At 42.6% G+C, this 14,070-nt stretch overlaps 1 protein-coding gene across 2 annotated transcripts in view; it reads right to left on the reverse strand.

Annotated features, from left to right (window-relative positions):
* Positions 1 to 14,070, reverse strand: part of DHX37 (DEAH-box helicase 37) — a 56,481-nt gene that overhangs the window by 23,898 nt on the left and 18,513 nt on the right. For both annotated transcript variants that reach the window (XM_061602855.1, XM_061602854.1), the window contains exons 9-17: positions 13,909 to 14,010; positions 13,004 to 13,118; positions 7,439 to 7,534; positions 6,315 to 6,382; positions 5,110 to 5,260; positions 4,414 to 4,490; positions 3,361 to 3,593; positions 2,820 to 2,931; positions 252 to 358 (exon numbers count right to left, since the gene is read on the reverse strand). In XM_061602855.1, the coding sequence (XP_061458839.1) occupies positions 252 to 358; positions 2,820 to 2,931; positions 3,361 to 3,593; positions 4,414 to 4,490; positions 5,110 to 5,260; positions 6,315 to 6,382; positions 7,439 to 7,534; positions 13,004 to 13,118; positions 13,909 to 14,010 (1,061 nt within the window). The remainder of the gene's footprint in view (positions 1 to 251; positions 359 to 2,819; positions 2,932 to 3,360; positions 3,594 to 4,413; positions 4,491 to 5,109; positions 5,261 to 6,314; positions 6,383 to 7,438; positions 7,535 to 13,003; positions 13,119 to 13,908; positions 14,011 to 14,070) is intronic.

Genomic DNA, 14,070 nt, shown 5'->3' on the forward strand with positions numbered 1-14,070 from the left:
TTGTACACAGCATTAATGTCCCCAGGCTGTGATGTGGTTTATAAATTTTCAAAATAAATAAATCAATAAAATAATTTCCTGCCCTTTCATGGCAGCCTAAAACAGCTGCGGGAGACAGTTGTCTCACTCCACCTAACAATAGGCAGCTTTTCCCAGGGATAAAAAAGGAGAGAAAGCACAGTCTAGTCCACCCACTTATTTAGACCAATGTTAAACAAAAAAGATCAGTATGAAGGCCTGTACACTCTTACTTTCCAGATTTGGGGGGTTCCTGCAAGGCTCCAAGGGCTATCAGCAGCTCCTCAGCAGCTACAAGCGCATCTGTTGGTGGAGGTGTAGGAAAAGGAAAATTGATCACCTACAAACACAAAAGGGACAGCCACAGCCAACATGAATAGATGATATGCCTAACAATGGAATAAGACAGGGGTGGGCAGATTTTAAGCTTGTGGGATCTGCTATTGGATGAGTGTGTCATGCACGCAGGCCACCCGCCTGGCACACCGTGCAGTCCCAGGACCCAACTCCCCACCCAGGGCAATTGATCTTGGCAAAACATCTTCCCTTGTCAGGGCCGAGTGCACCAACCCTGCAAGGTAGGTAGACTGCCACTCCCCTTTAAACTGGTTAGCCACTCTGAGTCAGGGGAAACCCAGAGCCCAGAAATAAACCTGCCAGGGATTCCAAAAGACAAGAGCCAGAAGGGCACTCCTTGTCCTGGAGCCTCAGGCAAACCCAAATACACAGTAGTCTGTGGTCAGTGGCCAAGGTACCAGATTCAGAGCCAATTTCCCCCCTGCAATGAACACACACTGGTAAATAAGAAGTAGCTTTATTGAATAAAATATAAATGCACAATTAGTAGCAGCAAGATGGTTCCTTAAAATCCATACCCCAAAAAAGGGGCCAGGTAAAATACAAACAGACGAAGAGTTCTATCACAAAAGAAAATAACAAAACTAGCTAACCTACTCTATACTCACAAGAGGTAGCTTGTTGTAAATCCCACATCTCCTCAGAGATGCGCAACTTGGGTAGAAGATAGCAGTGGAACCCGCACAGGCACCCACCTATGGCAAGATGGAACCCAGGAGAACAAAGATTCTACTCCCATACTTATGGAAAAATCCTTAGTAACGTCCAGATCTAATTAGCCAATCAGGGGGCTTTCTCATGAGGTAATACTTCTCCATGTCCTCACGCCTCACGGGCACGTCTTCCCCTCCATTCCCAGGCTAGGTTGACCTTGACTACTAGGCTCTCAAGAGATAAGCAGGTGTCTTCACACAGGCTGGCTAATTAACTGCAGCTGAGGAAAGAAACTGCAAAATCTTTGCTTACACACAGAGGCCTCATTTCTGGACAAGATGAAATCCCACAATTCTATGCACAAGAGCCATGTTACATTCAAGACATTCAAACGTTCTTGACAGAGTGCATCTCAAAAAAATAGATAAGGCTCTCTACCGAGGCAATCGTATTAGGAGGGCGGATGAATGTTGAGTAGGTGTGTAGAGGAAGCAGTGTCTACAAGAAAATTCTCAATACTATAAAACAGTGAAAGTGACATAAATCTGATAGGAGTTTTACAATACAATAAAGCTTGGACTAACACTTTTCCTTGCTATGCTAATTTACAGTGGAATCCTACGCATATATACTCTGAAGTATGTCCTATTAAGTTCAATGGAACTTACTCCCAGGTTAGTACATAGTGGACCGCAGCCACAGTGGGTTCTCCAGCACTGGAGGCCTTCAAGTGGCAACTGGAAAGCCACCTGTCGGGGATGCTTTAAGTTGGATTCCTGCATTGAGCCAGGGGTTGGACTTGATTGCTTTATAGGCCCCTTCCAAATCTACGATTCTGATTCTAAGGAGTGTCCATTTTGTTGGAAATGGACTGTATCCACTCCAGATGGTAGATTAATCAGTATTCTGCACAGAAATGTAATACACTTCCTGATATTCTCTTACTTTATTCCCTTTTGTCCAAACCTATTTGTATACAAACCCACCTTCCAACTTCAGCAGGGTGACATTCACAGGGAGTTAGAGAGCAGAAGGCCTAGCCATTTATTTTAATAGGCCAAAATTTTGTTAGAGTCTCAGTATTTAAACCTGTTACTTATGCTAATTAACAGAAAAGAACAGAAATATTTAGAAAATTCACCTTTAAAAAAATGTATTTTAACAAAAAAATTATATACACATGAAATCATTAAATAGGCTATGTCTTTCGGAGGCAGTTTCTTGTAGCCTTCAGAACGATGGTTTATGAAGAGTCACAATCTGACTTAAAGCGTGGGTTGCTTCCTATCATCTGTGAGGGGCTACCTCTTTCTTGAGATGGAATTCCACCCCTGAACTTTGGAGACTACTAAGAACATAAGAAGCGCCTAGTGGATCAGACCAGTGGCCCATCTAATCCACCATCCTGTTTTCACAGTGGCCAACTAGATGCCTATGGGGAGCCTGAAAGCGCTAATGGTGACGGCTAATTTAACCCTTTGCTCTGACTGCAGATCTGATCTGGATTGGGGGCCCTTATCTGCAATTTGCACTGGGAAATTTGCTAGGGGGAGCAAAGAGTTAAAATCCCCCACACCCCTGCAATTTACTCTTTTTAAAAAGCAATTGGATGTTTGGTGTCTCATCTAGTTTGAACCTAAGAATGCTCCAAATCAGTCCCCGCCCCCTGCAACCTGGTGCCCTCCGTTTTTTAACTACAGCTCTCATCAGCTCCAACCAGCATGGTTCAGGGATGATTGGAGTTGTAGTCTGGAGGGCATCAGGTTGGAGAAGGGTGCATCAACTCCTACCTTTTCAATGTTTAAAGCTTTCATCTGCAGGATTAAATCTTCAACGGGTCGCCTGGTAATCTCAGGAGAAGTGAACTGCTCAAAGTCACTGAAGACAGCTGAAGAGTAAAGCCTAGAACAAGAGAGAGGCAGAGATACAGACAGATACAGAGGGCTTGCAATCAGCAGTTTCCAAGAAAGGCTTAAAAATATACCAGTGGGAGTAGACAGCACTTTGCTCCTGACTGGCAAGACCAGCTGGAGCAGGAAGCCTCCTGCGTCACATCCTGGAGGCTGCAAGGGCGAAGTGACTTTCCTGGGGTCGTTTTACTTTGGGAAAGGCCATGGCTAAGCGGTAGAGTAGCTGCTTTGCATGCAAAAAGTCCCAAGTTCCATCCCTGGCATCTCAATAGGGCTGAGGAGGAACCCTACCTCAAACGCTGAAGAGCCACTGCCAGTCTGTGTAGACATCAATACTGAGCTAGATGGAACAATGTAAAAGGCAGTTTCCTACGTTGCTATGAATCTTTGTCCACCTATCAGGGAAGAGAAGAGTGCTGACCTGTAACAGTGGCCAGGCTCCGTGCGGCCTGCTCGGCCGGCCCGCTGGTTGGCGGAGGCCTGAGATGTCCAAGTAACTTTGAAAGATGAGACTCCGGTGACTTTGTCGTAGAAACGTTTCTTGACCTTCCCACAGTCGATGACATACTTGATGCCAGGAATGGTCAGAGATGTTTCGGCCACGTTGGTTGCCACGACACAAAGCCTTGTCCCAGGAGGAGGGGGCATGAAAACCTGGGGTAAAAAAACCCCACACAGCTTTTGGTCAATGAAGAAAAATCACATATGAATATGGAGAGGTTTGGCTACATAAAGAATCCATGCTTGGAAAATGAGTTCACTATCAGTATACAAAGCAGGGGTGGGGAATCTCTTGGGTCCTGTGGACCAAATCTTTATCTCCCCCAGCCTGGTGGGCCAACTTTGGTAGGTGGGCAGGGCCACCCACCTGTCAATCATATGGTATCATACTGACAGGTATGTCAAAGTTGGCCTGCCAGGATGGGGGTGGGAAAATACTACCTAAGCAGGATTAAACTCCCAGTGGGTCCATGGGGAGTTCCATCCTGCTTTCTGTAGGGTTTCAATGCACCAGCCAGTTCCTAGAGGAAACTCGCTGGCATTCCCAGACTGAGCAGGATTGAACTCTCTGCGCATCCTGTTTTCTGCAGGGTTCAGTCATGCCAGCCAACTCCCAGCAGGAACTGGCTGGTGTGCCCAAGCCAAGCATCAGCATCTGTACCTGTCGGGAATGCTCTGATTTGGATTCCTGCATTGAACAGGGGGTTGGACTTGATGGCCTTATAGGCCCCTTCCAACTCTACTATTCTATGATACCTGGCCCACATCATGGATGATGTCATGTGTGGAGCAGATGGGTGTGGTTTCAGGAAAACAGCCTTGCAGGCCAAAAGGGGGAACCTGTTTGGCCCATGGGCTGGATATAGAGTATAGCGCCCCTGATATAAAGGATAGTACTTTCCCCCACTAGAAAAAGGTACTAATGGTCAAATTTTATGAGGAATCCTATATTGCCAGGGACGTAAACCTTTACCTTGGCTTGTTTTTCTTGTGCCAGCAAGGAGTAAAGTGGAAGAACATAAAGTGGGAGGGAAGAATCTGGCTTTTCACCTGCACCCAGATTAAAAAGAAAACACAATAGTAGTAAGTAACAGTCTGTAGAGCCACTGATCATTCATTTGATTTTGTCATTAGCATCTATGACAGAGGGGGGACCCATCCAGATGCTGCTGGACTGAAACTCCCATCATCCCCAATCATCGGTCATGCCAGCTGCAGCTGAAGTCCCATAACATCTGGAGGAAAGAGGATTGATTCTTAAGCCACTCTGGGAACTGGAGCTCTGTGATGGGCCTCCTAACTACTTTCAGCACCCTTAACAAACTATAGTTCCCAGGATTCTTTGGGGGAAGCAGTGATTACTTAAAGTGGCATAATACAGAGCCAGATAGGTTAATGATCCAGTTTGGTCCCAACTGGGGTAACACAGGGCCAGTGTCAGGGGTCAGTATAGTTGGGCATCTGCTGAGGGGCCAGACCTCAGCAGGGGCTCACTGGAAAGAAGGCCCCAGGCCTTTTCCTCTGCTTCACCACTGCAACCCGCTTGCTCTGGCCCAGGCATGAAGAGGACAAAGAGGAGGAGCAGCCGGTGATGAAAGCAGTGAGGAGGTGGGCTCACGGAGGGCTGCTTGCCCAAGGGCCCTGCAAAACCTATTTCCAAGAGGCAAACCTTCTTCCAAACAATCGTCTCCCCAATCTAGGTCAAGATCTGAGCCTGCAACATCAGCATCTTCGTCCTCGTCTGCTCCAGCATCTCTGTCTTCATCTCCTTCATCCACTGGCATAACAGAATAGTTGTCCAGATCAATTTTGGGTAGTGCCTAAAAAAAGGGAGGGGGGACATGCGAAGAGAGGGTGACTTTCTAAATTAGAAATTTAGAGTACATTTGGGCAGAAAAAGCAGCCATTTCTGAAGTGCTGTTGAAAGACAGCCATGTGCTTGGTCACCTATCCTAAGGAAGTAGACCAGACAGGGCAGTTTTATACAAGCTGGTCCTTTTCTTCTTTTAGGAAACAAATGTAGACATGGGACAGCAACCTTCATAGGATTTAGTTGCAAAGCTATTTACAATGCTGTCTGGGGCTGTTTAATAAAAGGAAACCATGGAAGGGGATAAAGCGCTTAAGAAGGGACTTTCATGTTGCCTTGAAATTCTAGTTTGCATTAAAACACAAAAAGTTCATAGTCCTCAGGATTTGCACTGCTGAGAATGCAAAAGTAGTAAGTACCAGGAAACAAAGAGGGAAGTTAAAAGAAGGCCATATTTATCAGGTTGGACACAGACTAAGTTAGTTATGCTTAGTCTGGATCAACACATTAGGCTTTGCAACCTTCTCTATATCACACATTTTCTTGGGTCTGAATCAAAAGGTTGCTAACTTGGAGGACCCTATTATGGGGCTGGGCAGTGGTGAGGAACGTCCAGTCCTAATTTGGCTTACAAGCCAGTTTAGCCCAAATCATGCTCACCTGCCCCATCCGTGCTGTCATATATGATGTCAGGTGTGGGGCGAGAGGGCTGCAAAGTGACAAACAGGAACCTTGAATTGTTTCTTGGCATGAGGCTTGTATTTGGTACCTTTTAAACTTGGTGCCAGATAGAAGCTCCACTAGGATTGGTTCCACTTGGGAGCTCCCAAGAGCTCCTGAGCGTAGCTGATCCCTGCAGAAAGCCGGGATTGCAGGCACCAATCAGGTGATTGGCAGTGCTTGCAAACCTTGCTTTTGTTGCCATTGCAGTTTGAAATCATGGTGATGTTGGGTGATTGACAGGTGGGTGGCCATGCCCACCTGTCCAAATGGCCCACACTGTTTGGAGGAGGTTAGAATAGTATGGCAGGGTGAAGTAGTGACTTTTTAGCTGTTGCACTTACCACATTCTTTTTCTGTTTGGATTTCTTAAACCTTCGGATTTCTTCAACTGAGTCTTTGTCTTCACCATCTAGGAAGGAAGGAAGAAAACAGCATAGCGTGTACATCAGTATCATTTGCAAACACTAACAGATGAAGAGGGGTGGTGGATTTTGCACTGTTAAAGATGTTGCATGTGCAGAACTCTGACACTAAAAGAGGGGTTACAGAAAACATGGAAAATTGCCCTGTTAACAAAATTGACATATTAAAAAAAAAAAGAAAAAAGAAAGTTAACTAATCAACAACACAACAGGTTTACAGAGACATGGACACATTTTATTAATTTTTGGAATATTTAGGTCAGCGACAATATAATTCCACATAATTCTTTTCCATTCATATGATCCTCTCTTTACTGTAGGATTTCCCCCCTTCTCTGGTCTCCCTGGTCTAAAAATAACTGAGGCTGCAATCCAATACACATCTACCTGGGAGTAAGTCCCACTGAACCCAATGGAACTCACTTCTGAGTAGGCAGGTATTGGATTGCAGGCTAAATAACGACAAAGGGATTATGATGAAATATAAAAAAGGCTTTTTCTTTCTTTTCTTCTTTTCCTTTATTTGTTTCACTCTGTTTGTCTGCATTAACATAACAATACATGGAAATACATGGACACAGTTACTATAAACTTAAACTTCCAGATAAAGTTTAAGTTTACAGTAACTATGTGCATGTATTTCGTTAAATTAATTTTTGCTGATATTTCTCTCTTTTTTTCTGTTCTCTCTTCTGTTTCCTTTTTCACACACACACATTTTATTTTCTTTCTCTTTTGCTTTTTTTCTTTTGAAATTATAATCTGTTATAATATATTAACAGATAGATGTCCTGTTTAACCACTTTCCCTTCTCCTTTATTCCATTTACTAAAACCAAGGCACTGACGAGACAACACTACCAGAGAAGAAGCTTCTCTTGTTAATCCTGTCCCCCCAGGACCTGCGGCAGGCCACTTGCAAAAGTCTGGAGAACACTTTTAACAAAGCTGCTTCATGAAAGTATTGCAAGAGTTTGTACTACATCATTTTGGGGGGATTTTAAAACAGATTTACAACACAGCCTTTGAGATCATAAACGTTACCTTGGGGCACATATCTGTGAAAAGGAAATGATTTCCTCAGTCTCCTACACAGTGAGTGTACTTCTGCCTGGCCAGTGAGGAACACCAGGATGCCCCCTGCAAGAAGATAATGCATCTTAAAACAAGGCTACATGTATCACGGGAGGAGGAAATGGTGCAAGAAGCACTATTATCTGCTTCTCAAAAATAAAATGTTGTTTTAACTCCCTTGATTTAAAAAAGTCACCACCATTGGCATTTGTGGCGTCTCAGACAAGACACATTGGCCCCCTGATAAGAGGGCCCTTATGATGTGCCGGTGCATAAAGTTATTCCTGGTATAACATGGACAGGAAGAAGTCTCTCTCCCTCTCTCATAATACTGGAACCCAGGATCATCCAGTGAAACGTAACGGTAGAAGATTCAGGACACACAAAAATTCAACTATGGGGACTTCCGGGAAGGGTGACTTAGCCTGTGCCTGCTTTTGAGACGGGCTCCTGCCTCAAAAGAAGCTTATTCAGATATATCAGTCAGTTTTTTCTTTTTTTTTTGACTGATTAAACTTCTCCCGGGTAGGGAGAAACGAAGAGATTAACCTCAAAGCCTATTTTTGTTGGGACGACCAGATCTCATTAATTTATGGGACGAGGTCCAGCCGACGAAGGTGGGACGGATTTTTAACAGCAAGCTCTATCTGATAAAGCGAACGTTCACCTTATCTTCTAAGAGAGAACGCACTAACAGGCAAGCACCCTTCTTTCTATATTTTTCTTTTACTTGACTTAAATTGTTGCTGTTTAAAAGAGATTTGCCAGATTGATCAGTTTTTGACATCTCACTGGGGAGCCATAACTTCTCTCTGCTACGCACTAATTAATAGCTTATCTCTGTTTTTGTTGCAAAAAGCTGTCCTGGATTTGCATTCTAAAGATATACACAGAAGAGGGATTTCTATTCCAGATTTTTATTTTGAAAAATATTATACTGTTTTGAGACTACTCTCTTTTTGGTCTATTTTATTTTGACGAATCTGTTTCTTGACGATTGCCATTAATTGTTTCGATCCTGGGAACTGCATTTTGTTTACTTAACTATTGGAGAGATAAGGCTGTCTGCTCTGTTTATACTGTGATGTCACCAAGTTTGGAGTATTAACCCAATTGTTGCTGAAATAAGAAGTGGTTTTCCTATATTTTTCTTTTAAAATGGCAATTAAGAAAGTGGCTGAAAATCTGGAAATAACTATGTTTCAGAAAATAATGGATGAGATTGAGATAATGAAAATTGAATTGAGTAAAATGAAGCAGGAGATTAAAGATATAAGGGTCCCTGTGAGAGAGGTGACCCTGGAAGGGGTCCCTGTGAGAGAGGAGACCCCGGAGATTGGAACAGGGGTCCCTGTGAGAGAGGCGACCCTGGAGACTGGAATAGGGGTCCCTGTGAGAGAGGAGATCCCGGAGATTGGAACCAACGTGGAACAGGAACAAGATTTGGAGTCTATGGACTTTAGAAATAAAATCTATTGTTTGGAACTCAATGTTATCTCTGAAGAAATGAATGAAGATTCTAGAGATAAAGTTATCAATGGCATGGATAATCTTCTGGACTGGAATGATGTGATGGAGCCCAATATAGAGAAAATCTATGGAATTATCTGCAGCCATGTGACAATGGAAAAACTTTTAAGAGATGACCCAGTGTATTTTGAAAAAAAGAACAGAGATATGATTTTACAGCAGTATTTCAGCAACCTATTCAGAATGGATGGCAAGAAAATATTTGGGATAGAGGTAATCCCCATCAGACTCTTACTATATGACTATGGCTTTGACAGCAAGATTATTATGGAATACTGATAATGGAAGATTGGATATTGAAATTACTGGACTTAACAAGATTACTGAAGATGGAAGATGGAAAATGGAACTAATAGAGATAATAGAACAATGGCTACTGAAATTATTGAACCTAACAGATTCTGATGTGATGGATTAATTGAAATGTTTATTTTGACTATGGTTATGACAATAAGATTATCATAATTAGTAATGAGATGGATTAATCGATATGCTTATCTGGAAAAAAAAATTGATAGATATATTTCTTAAAGAATTGAAACCTCTCTTTGACTTTTTGTGGAAAGAATAAAGTAATGTTTATGAGATTTGATGATTAAGTAAGATAACTACTGGAGGAAAGTGATTTTATAATATGACTTAAGAGACAGGATTGTTATATATTATAGACTTATAACTGATTTGATCTTTGACAAATGGGAAGTCAATATTTTACTCTTTATTTTTTATTTTTGTTTTTTTTTTCTTTTTGTTTAACTATTTTTGATTTTGTTTTTTGTCTTTGAATGTTTTATGATTTTGTCTTGTATGTTTTATGAAAATCTGAATAAAAATTATTGAAAAAAAAAAAAAAATTCAACTATGGAATTCACTACCAAAAGCTGTGATGAAACTTAGGCCAGGTTTAAAAAGGGGATTAGGCAAGTTCACAGAGGGGGATAAGGCTTTTTGTTGCTACTAGCATCTCCAGTGTTTCAGGCAGCATGCCTCTGAATACCAGCTGCTGGTTGTGCTCATTGTGCTGTTGTGCTCATGACCTGCTTGTGGGCTTCCCATAGGCATCTGGTTGGCAACTGTGGAAAACAGGATGCTGGCCTAGCAGGGCTCATAGGTGCACGTGCACATTGATGCACAAGCAACACTTTGGGATTTCCTCCCTGGACTGTATCCCTTGCGTCCTCCCTTCCCTACTGTTGAATCCAAAGAGCTACAAAGCTGATGAGTGTGAATTGATAATTTCTCGTTCATGGGACATAGCTGAGCAGTAAGAGCACATGCATTGCGCAGAGAATCCCCCAGGTTCAACTCTTGCTATCTTCAATTTTAAAAAATAAAAAGGATCAGGTAGCAGAAAACGGGAAAGCCTTTCTCTGGATAAGACCCTCTGGAGCTGCTGCTAGTCAAAGTAGATAATACTAGGCTAGATGGACAAAGTATAATAACCTAGTATAATAAAGCAGCTTTGACCGTTATTCTTTGCTACACTTTCTATTCGTACAGGAAAGGGGACCAGATGCTCAACAGACAAGTGTCTGGAAAACCCCTCTATAAATTTCTTTATGTAAGTGTTAAGATTTTGGTGTAATAGGTTTTTTTAAAAAAAATGTTGAGGAAGTAGAGCATTCAGAAGGATTCCTACTCTTAGTTCCTGATTGATGGTGGTGGTGGTGGTATAGGGGAAAGGAAGACAGAAAGTGGGGGCGTAGTTCACTGGTAGAGTGTTTTGCATGCAGAATGCCCCAGGCTCAAGCTCTGGCTTCTCCAGCTACAAGGATCAGGTAGCAGGTGATGGGGAAGGCTCCTCTTTGCTTAAGAACTTGCAGAGCTGCTGGCAAGATAGTACTGTGCCTGATGAACTAACAGTCTGACCTAGTCTAAGTCATTTCTATGTTCTATTCCATCCCCCTCCCCAATACAAATGAAGACAAAAGCAATCAACCAAAAACAAAAGAATCAAAACACAAAATCTTAAGAGAAGAACTTGAAATATATTGTTGAATATCCCCATCAGGTTGAGTCAAATCTGTGGCCCTGCAGATGTATTATTATTTTTTACTGATTTATTAAATGTATACCCCTTCCCTCCTCCCAGGAGGAGCCAGGGTGGCAAGCAAATGACAAAACACTAAAAACATCTATAAAACATCTTTTTAAAAAATTCCAACACAGACGCAGACTGGGATAAGGTTTCTGCTTAAAAGGCTTGCTGAAAGCGGAAGGTCTTCAGTAGGACCTGAAAAGACAACAGAGATGGTGCCTGTCTTATATTTAAGGGAAAGGAATCCAAAAGGGGAGGTGCCACAACACTAAAGGGACACATCCAATGTTGTGCGGAATGGACCTCTTGATAAGATGGTATCTGCAGGAGGCCCCCACCTGCAGAGCTCAGTGATCAACTGTATATAAGGTGTAAGAGGATATTTCAGGAATCATAGAATAGTAGAGATGGAAGGGGCCTATAAGGCTATCAAGTCCAACCCCCTGCTCAGTTCAGGAATCCTGATCCCAAACTGTAAAGGGCTTTGTACACCAAAACCAACACCTTGAACTTAGCCCGGTAGCTAACTGGCAGCCAACCGATGTTCATGGATTACAACTCCCATTATTGCTGCCACCCTTCAGCCGTGCTGGCTGGAGCTGATGAAATCTGGTACAACATCTGGAAGGCCGTATGTTCCCCACCTTAAGAACATCCCTTCTAGATCAGACCAAAGGCCCATCTGGTCCAGCATTCTTTTCTCATAGCAGCAAACCAGATGCCAGTGGAAAGCCTGCAAGCTGGGCCTGAGTGCAACAGCGCTCTCCACAATTGTTATTCCCAACAGCCGGCATTCAGAAGGATACTGCCTCCGACAGTGAAGGCAGAACACGCCCATTTTGACTAGCAGCTGTTGACACAGCCTTATCCTCCTGCGCCATGTAACCTTATTGATTTAATCACCATCTTGGAATTTTTCTCTACTTATTATTTTTCAATTTATATCCCTCCCTTTCTCCCAAAAGGAGCCCAGGGCAGCAAACAAAACAATAAAAAGAGAGAGATTCTTATGCGGTATTCATGATGGTATATTTTGTTATTCTGTTGTATTATATATACAAAACATCAATTGTATATTTGTTCTTGTGGTTTTCAGCTGTTTTACTTATGTACTTAATTTAGAGATTTATTGTTCAACTGCATTACTTAAAATGTAGATGTTTTAATTGTTGTTTGATTTGTATTGTGTTTCCTGTATCAGCTCCACAGCTGGAAGCAGTTGCCGGGGCTTATGAGCAGAAGTGTGCTATTGCACTGTGCATTTCCTTTCTCAAAAGCATCTGATTGGCCACAGTGGGAAACAGGATGCTGAACTAAATGGGCCTTTGGCCTGATCCAGCAGGGCTTTTCTCATGTAATGTTCTCCATGGACCTTCTCTTTTAAAGCCATCCAAGTTGGTGGCCATCACTCCCTCTAGTGGGAGCAAATTCCATAGTTTAACTGCGAAGAACTTTCTTTTGTCTGTCCTGAATCTTCCAATATTCAGCTTCATTAGATGACTCTGGGTTGTAGTATTATCTGTGAGGGAGAAAGGCTTCTCTCTAACCACTTTCTCCATGCTATGCTTAACTTTGCACATCTCCATCGTGTCGCCCCGTATTCACCTTTACTCTACACTGAAAAGCCTCATATGTTGTTTTCTTTTGGGTGCCATTGGTTTTAGCTATGGGTGGGTTCGGTTTCGTTTTATATTGTAGTTCTTGGGTTTTTATGTAGTTTGTATGTTGTATTTTACTTTATCTTGTACGCCGCCTAGAGTGGCCGCTTGTGCGGCCAGATAGGCGGCCTAGAAATAAAATAAAATAAAAAAAACCTTCCCTCCTAGAGGAGTTGGTTTCAATCCCTTGATCACTTTGCCCTTTTCTGAACCTCCTACACTGGATAAAAGAGTTTCACTCCAGTTCCTAATCTTAAAACTAACTTCCAGGTTTTTATGATAGACACAAGTCTATGTCAGCCAGCTTACCTGAGGGCAACATCCGGTGAATTTTACAGATTTTCCGAAAACATTCCCCATTGTAATCGTTCAGTGGGGTCCTCTTGTTAAAATGAACTGCCACAGGAAATTGCCTTGCATCCACCTACAGAGAAAACAACACAGGTCAAGAAAGAGCAGTTTTGCCCAGGATCACATGGCAAGTCCATGCTCAAATGGGGATTTAGAGCCAGGCTCAAGGCTAGGACTCTGGGGGAACAATGTAACTCTCAAGAAGGACTCAAGACACATGTTAAATCAGGACTTTTGTCTCAGTCACACAAGTTGGATGGGAAATCTGTGGCCCTCTAGGTGCTATTGGGACTCCAACTCCCATCAGCTTGAGATACCATGTTCAATAATCAGGAACATCAGAAGTTGTAGTCCAACATTTGGAAGGCTGCAGGTTCCCCAGACCTGGCCTAGAACCTGTTTTTAGCATTAGCACCTAGCCCTGGAATACAGGAAATATCTTCGAAAATAAAGGTGCCCTAAGCATGTGCAGAGAGCATTGTGGTCACCACTGAACAATTTTAGTGTGTCCCTCTCCCCAAAAACTTTCAGGATAAGGATGGTGAGTTTCAACAGGCAGAATATGTGAATACTAGACTGAGCCCCAGAATATTTTTTTTTAAAGCCATGAACTATTTTAATTTATTAATACTTTTTTAATTCCACCTTTCCTCTAAGAGTAACATCTCCTACTGCACTATTTTATCTTTGCGACAACCCTGCAATGTAGGTCAGGCCGAGTGTGTGCAACTGGTGTGACGTCACGTATGAAAGATGAAAGTAGTAACTAAGTGGGGATTTGAAGTCAAATCTCTCCTGGGTAAGTCCAACAACTCTAACCACTATCCCACATTGTGTAATTCCACAACCACATTGCCTGTTACCTGTATAACAGTAGGAGGACTGGCAAACAGTTTCTTGTTGGTGGTGAAATCTTCCACACGCAGTGTGGCAGACATGATGATCAGCTTCAGTGGAAGCCCTTTCTGCAGTGGAGAAAAAAAAAATACAAACAAGGAGGTTAGAATTTTGTCCAGTAAGGATTA

This window comes from Rhineura floridana, chromosome 19 (assembly GCF_030035675.1).
Source record: "Rhineura floridana isolate rRhiFlo1 chromosome 19, rRhiFlo1.hap2, whole genome shotgun sequence".
Classification (NCBI taxonomy): domain Eukaryota; kingdom Metazoa; phylum Chordata; class Lepidosauria; order Squamata; family Rhineuridae; genus Rhineura; species Rhineura floridana.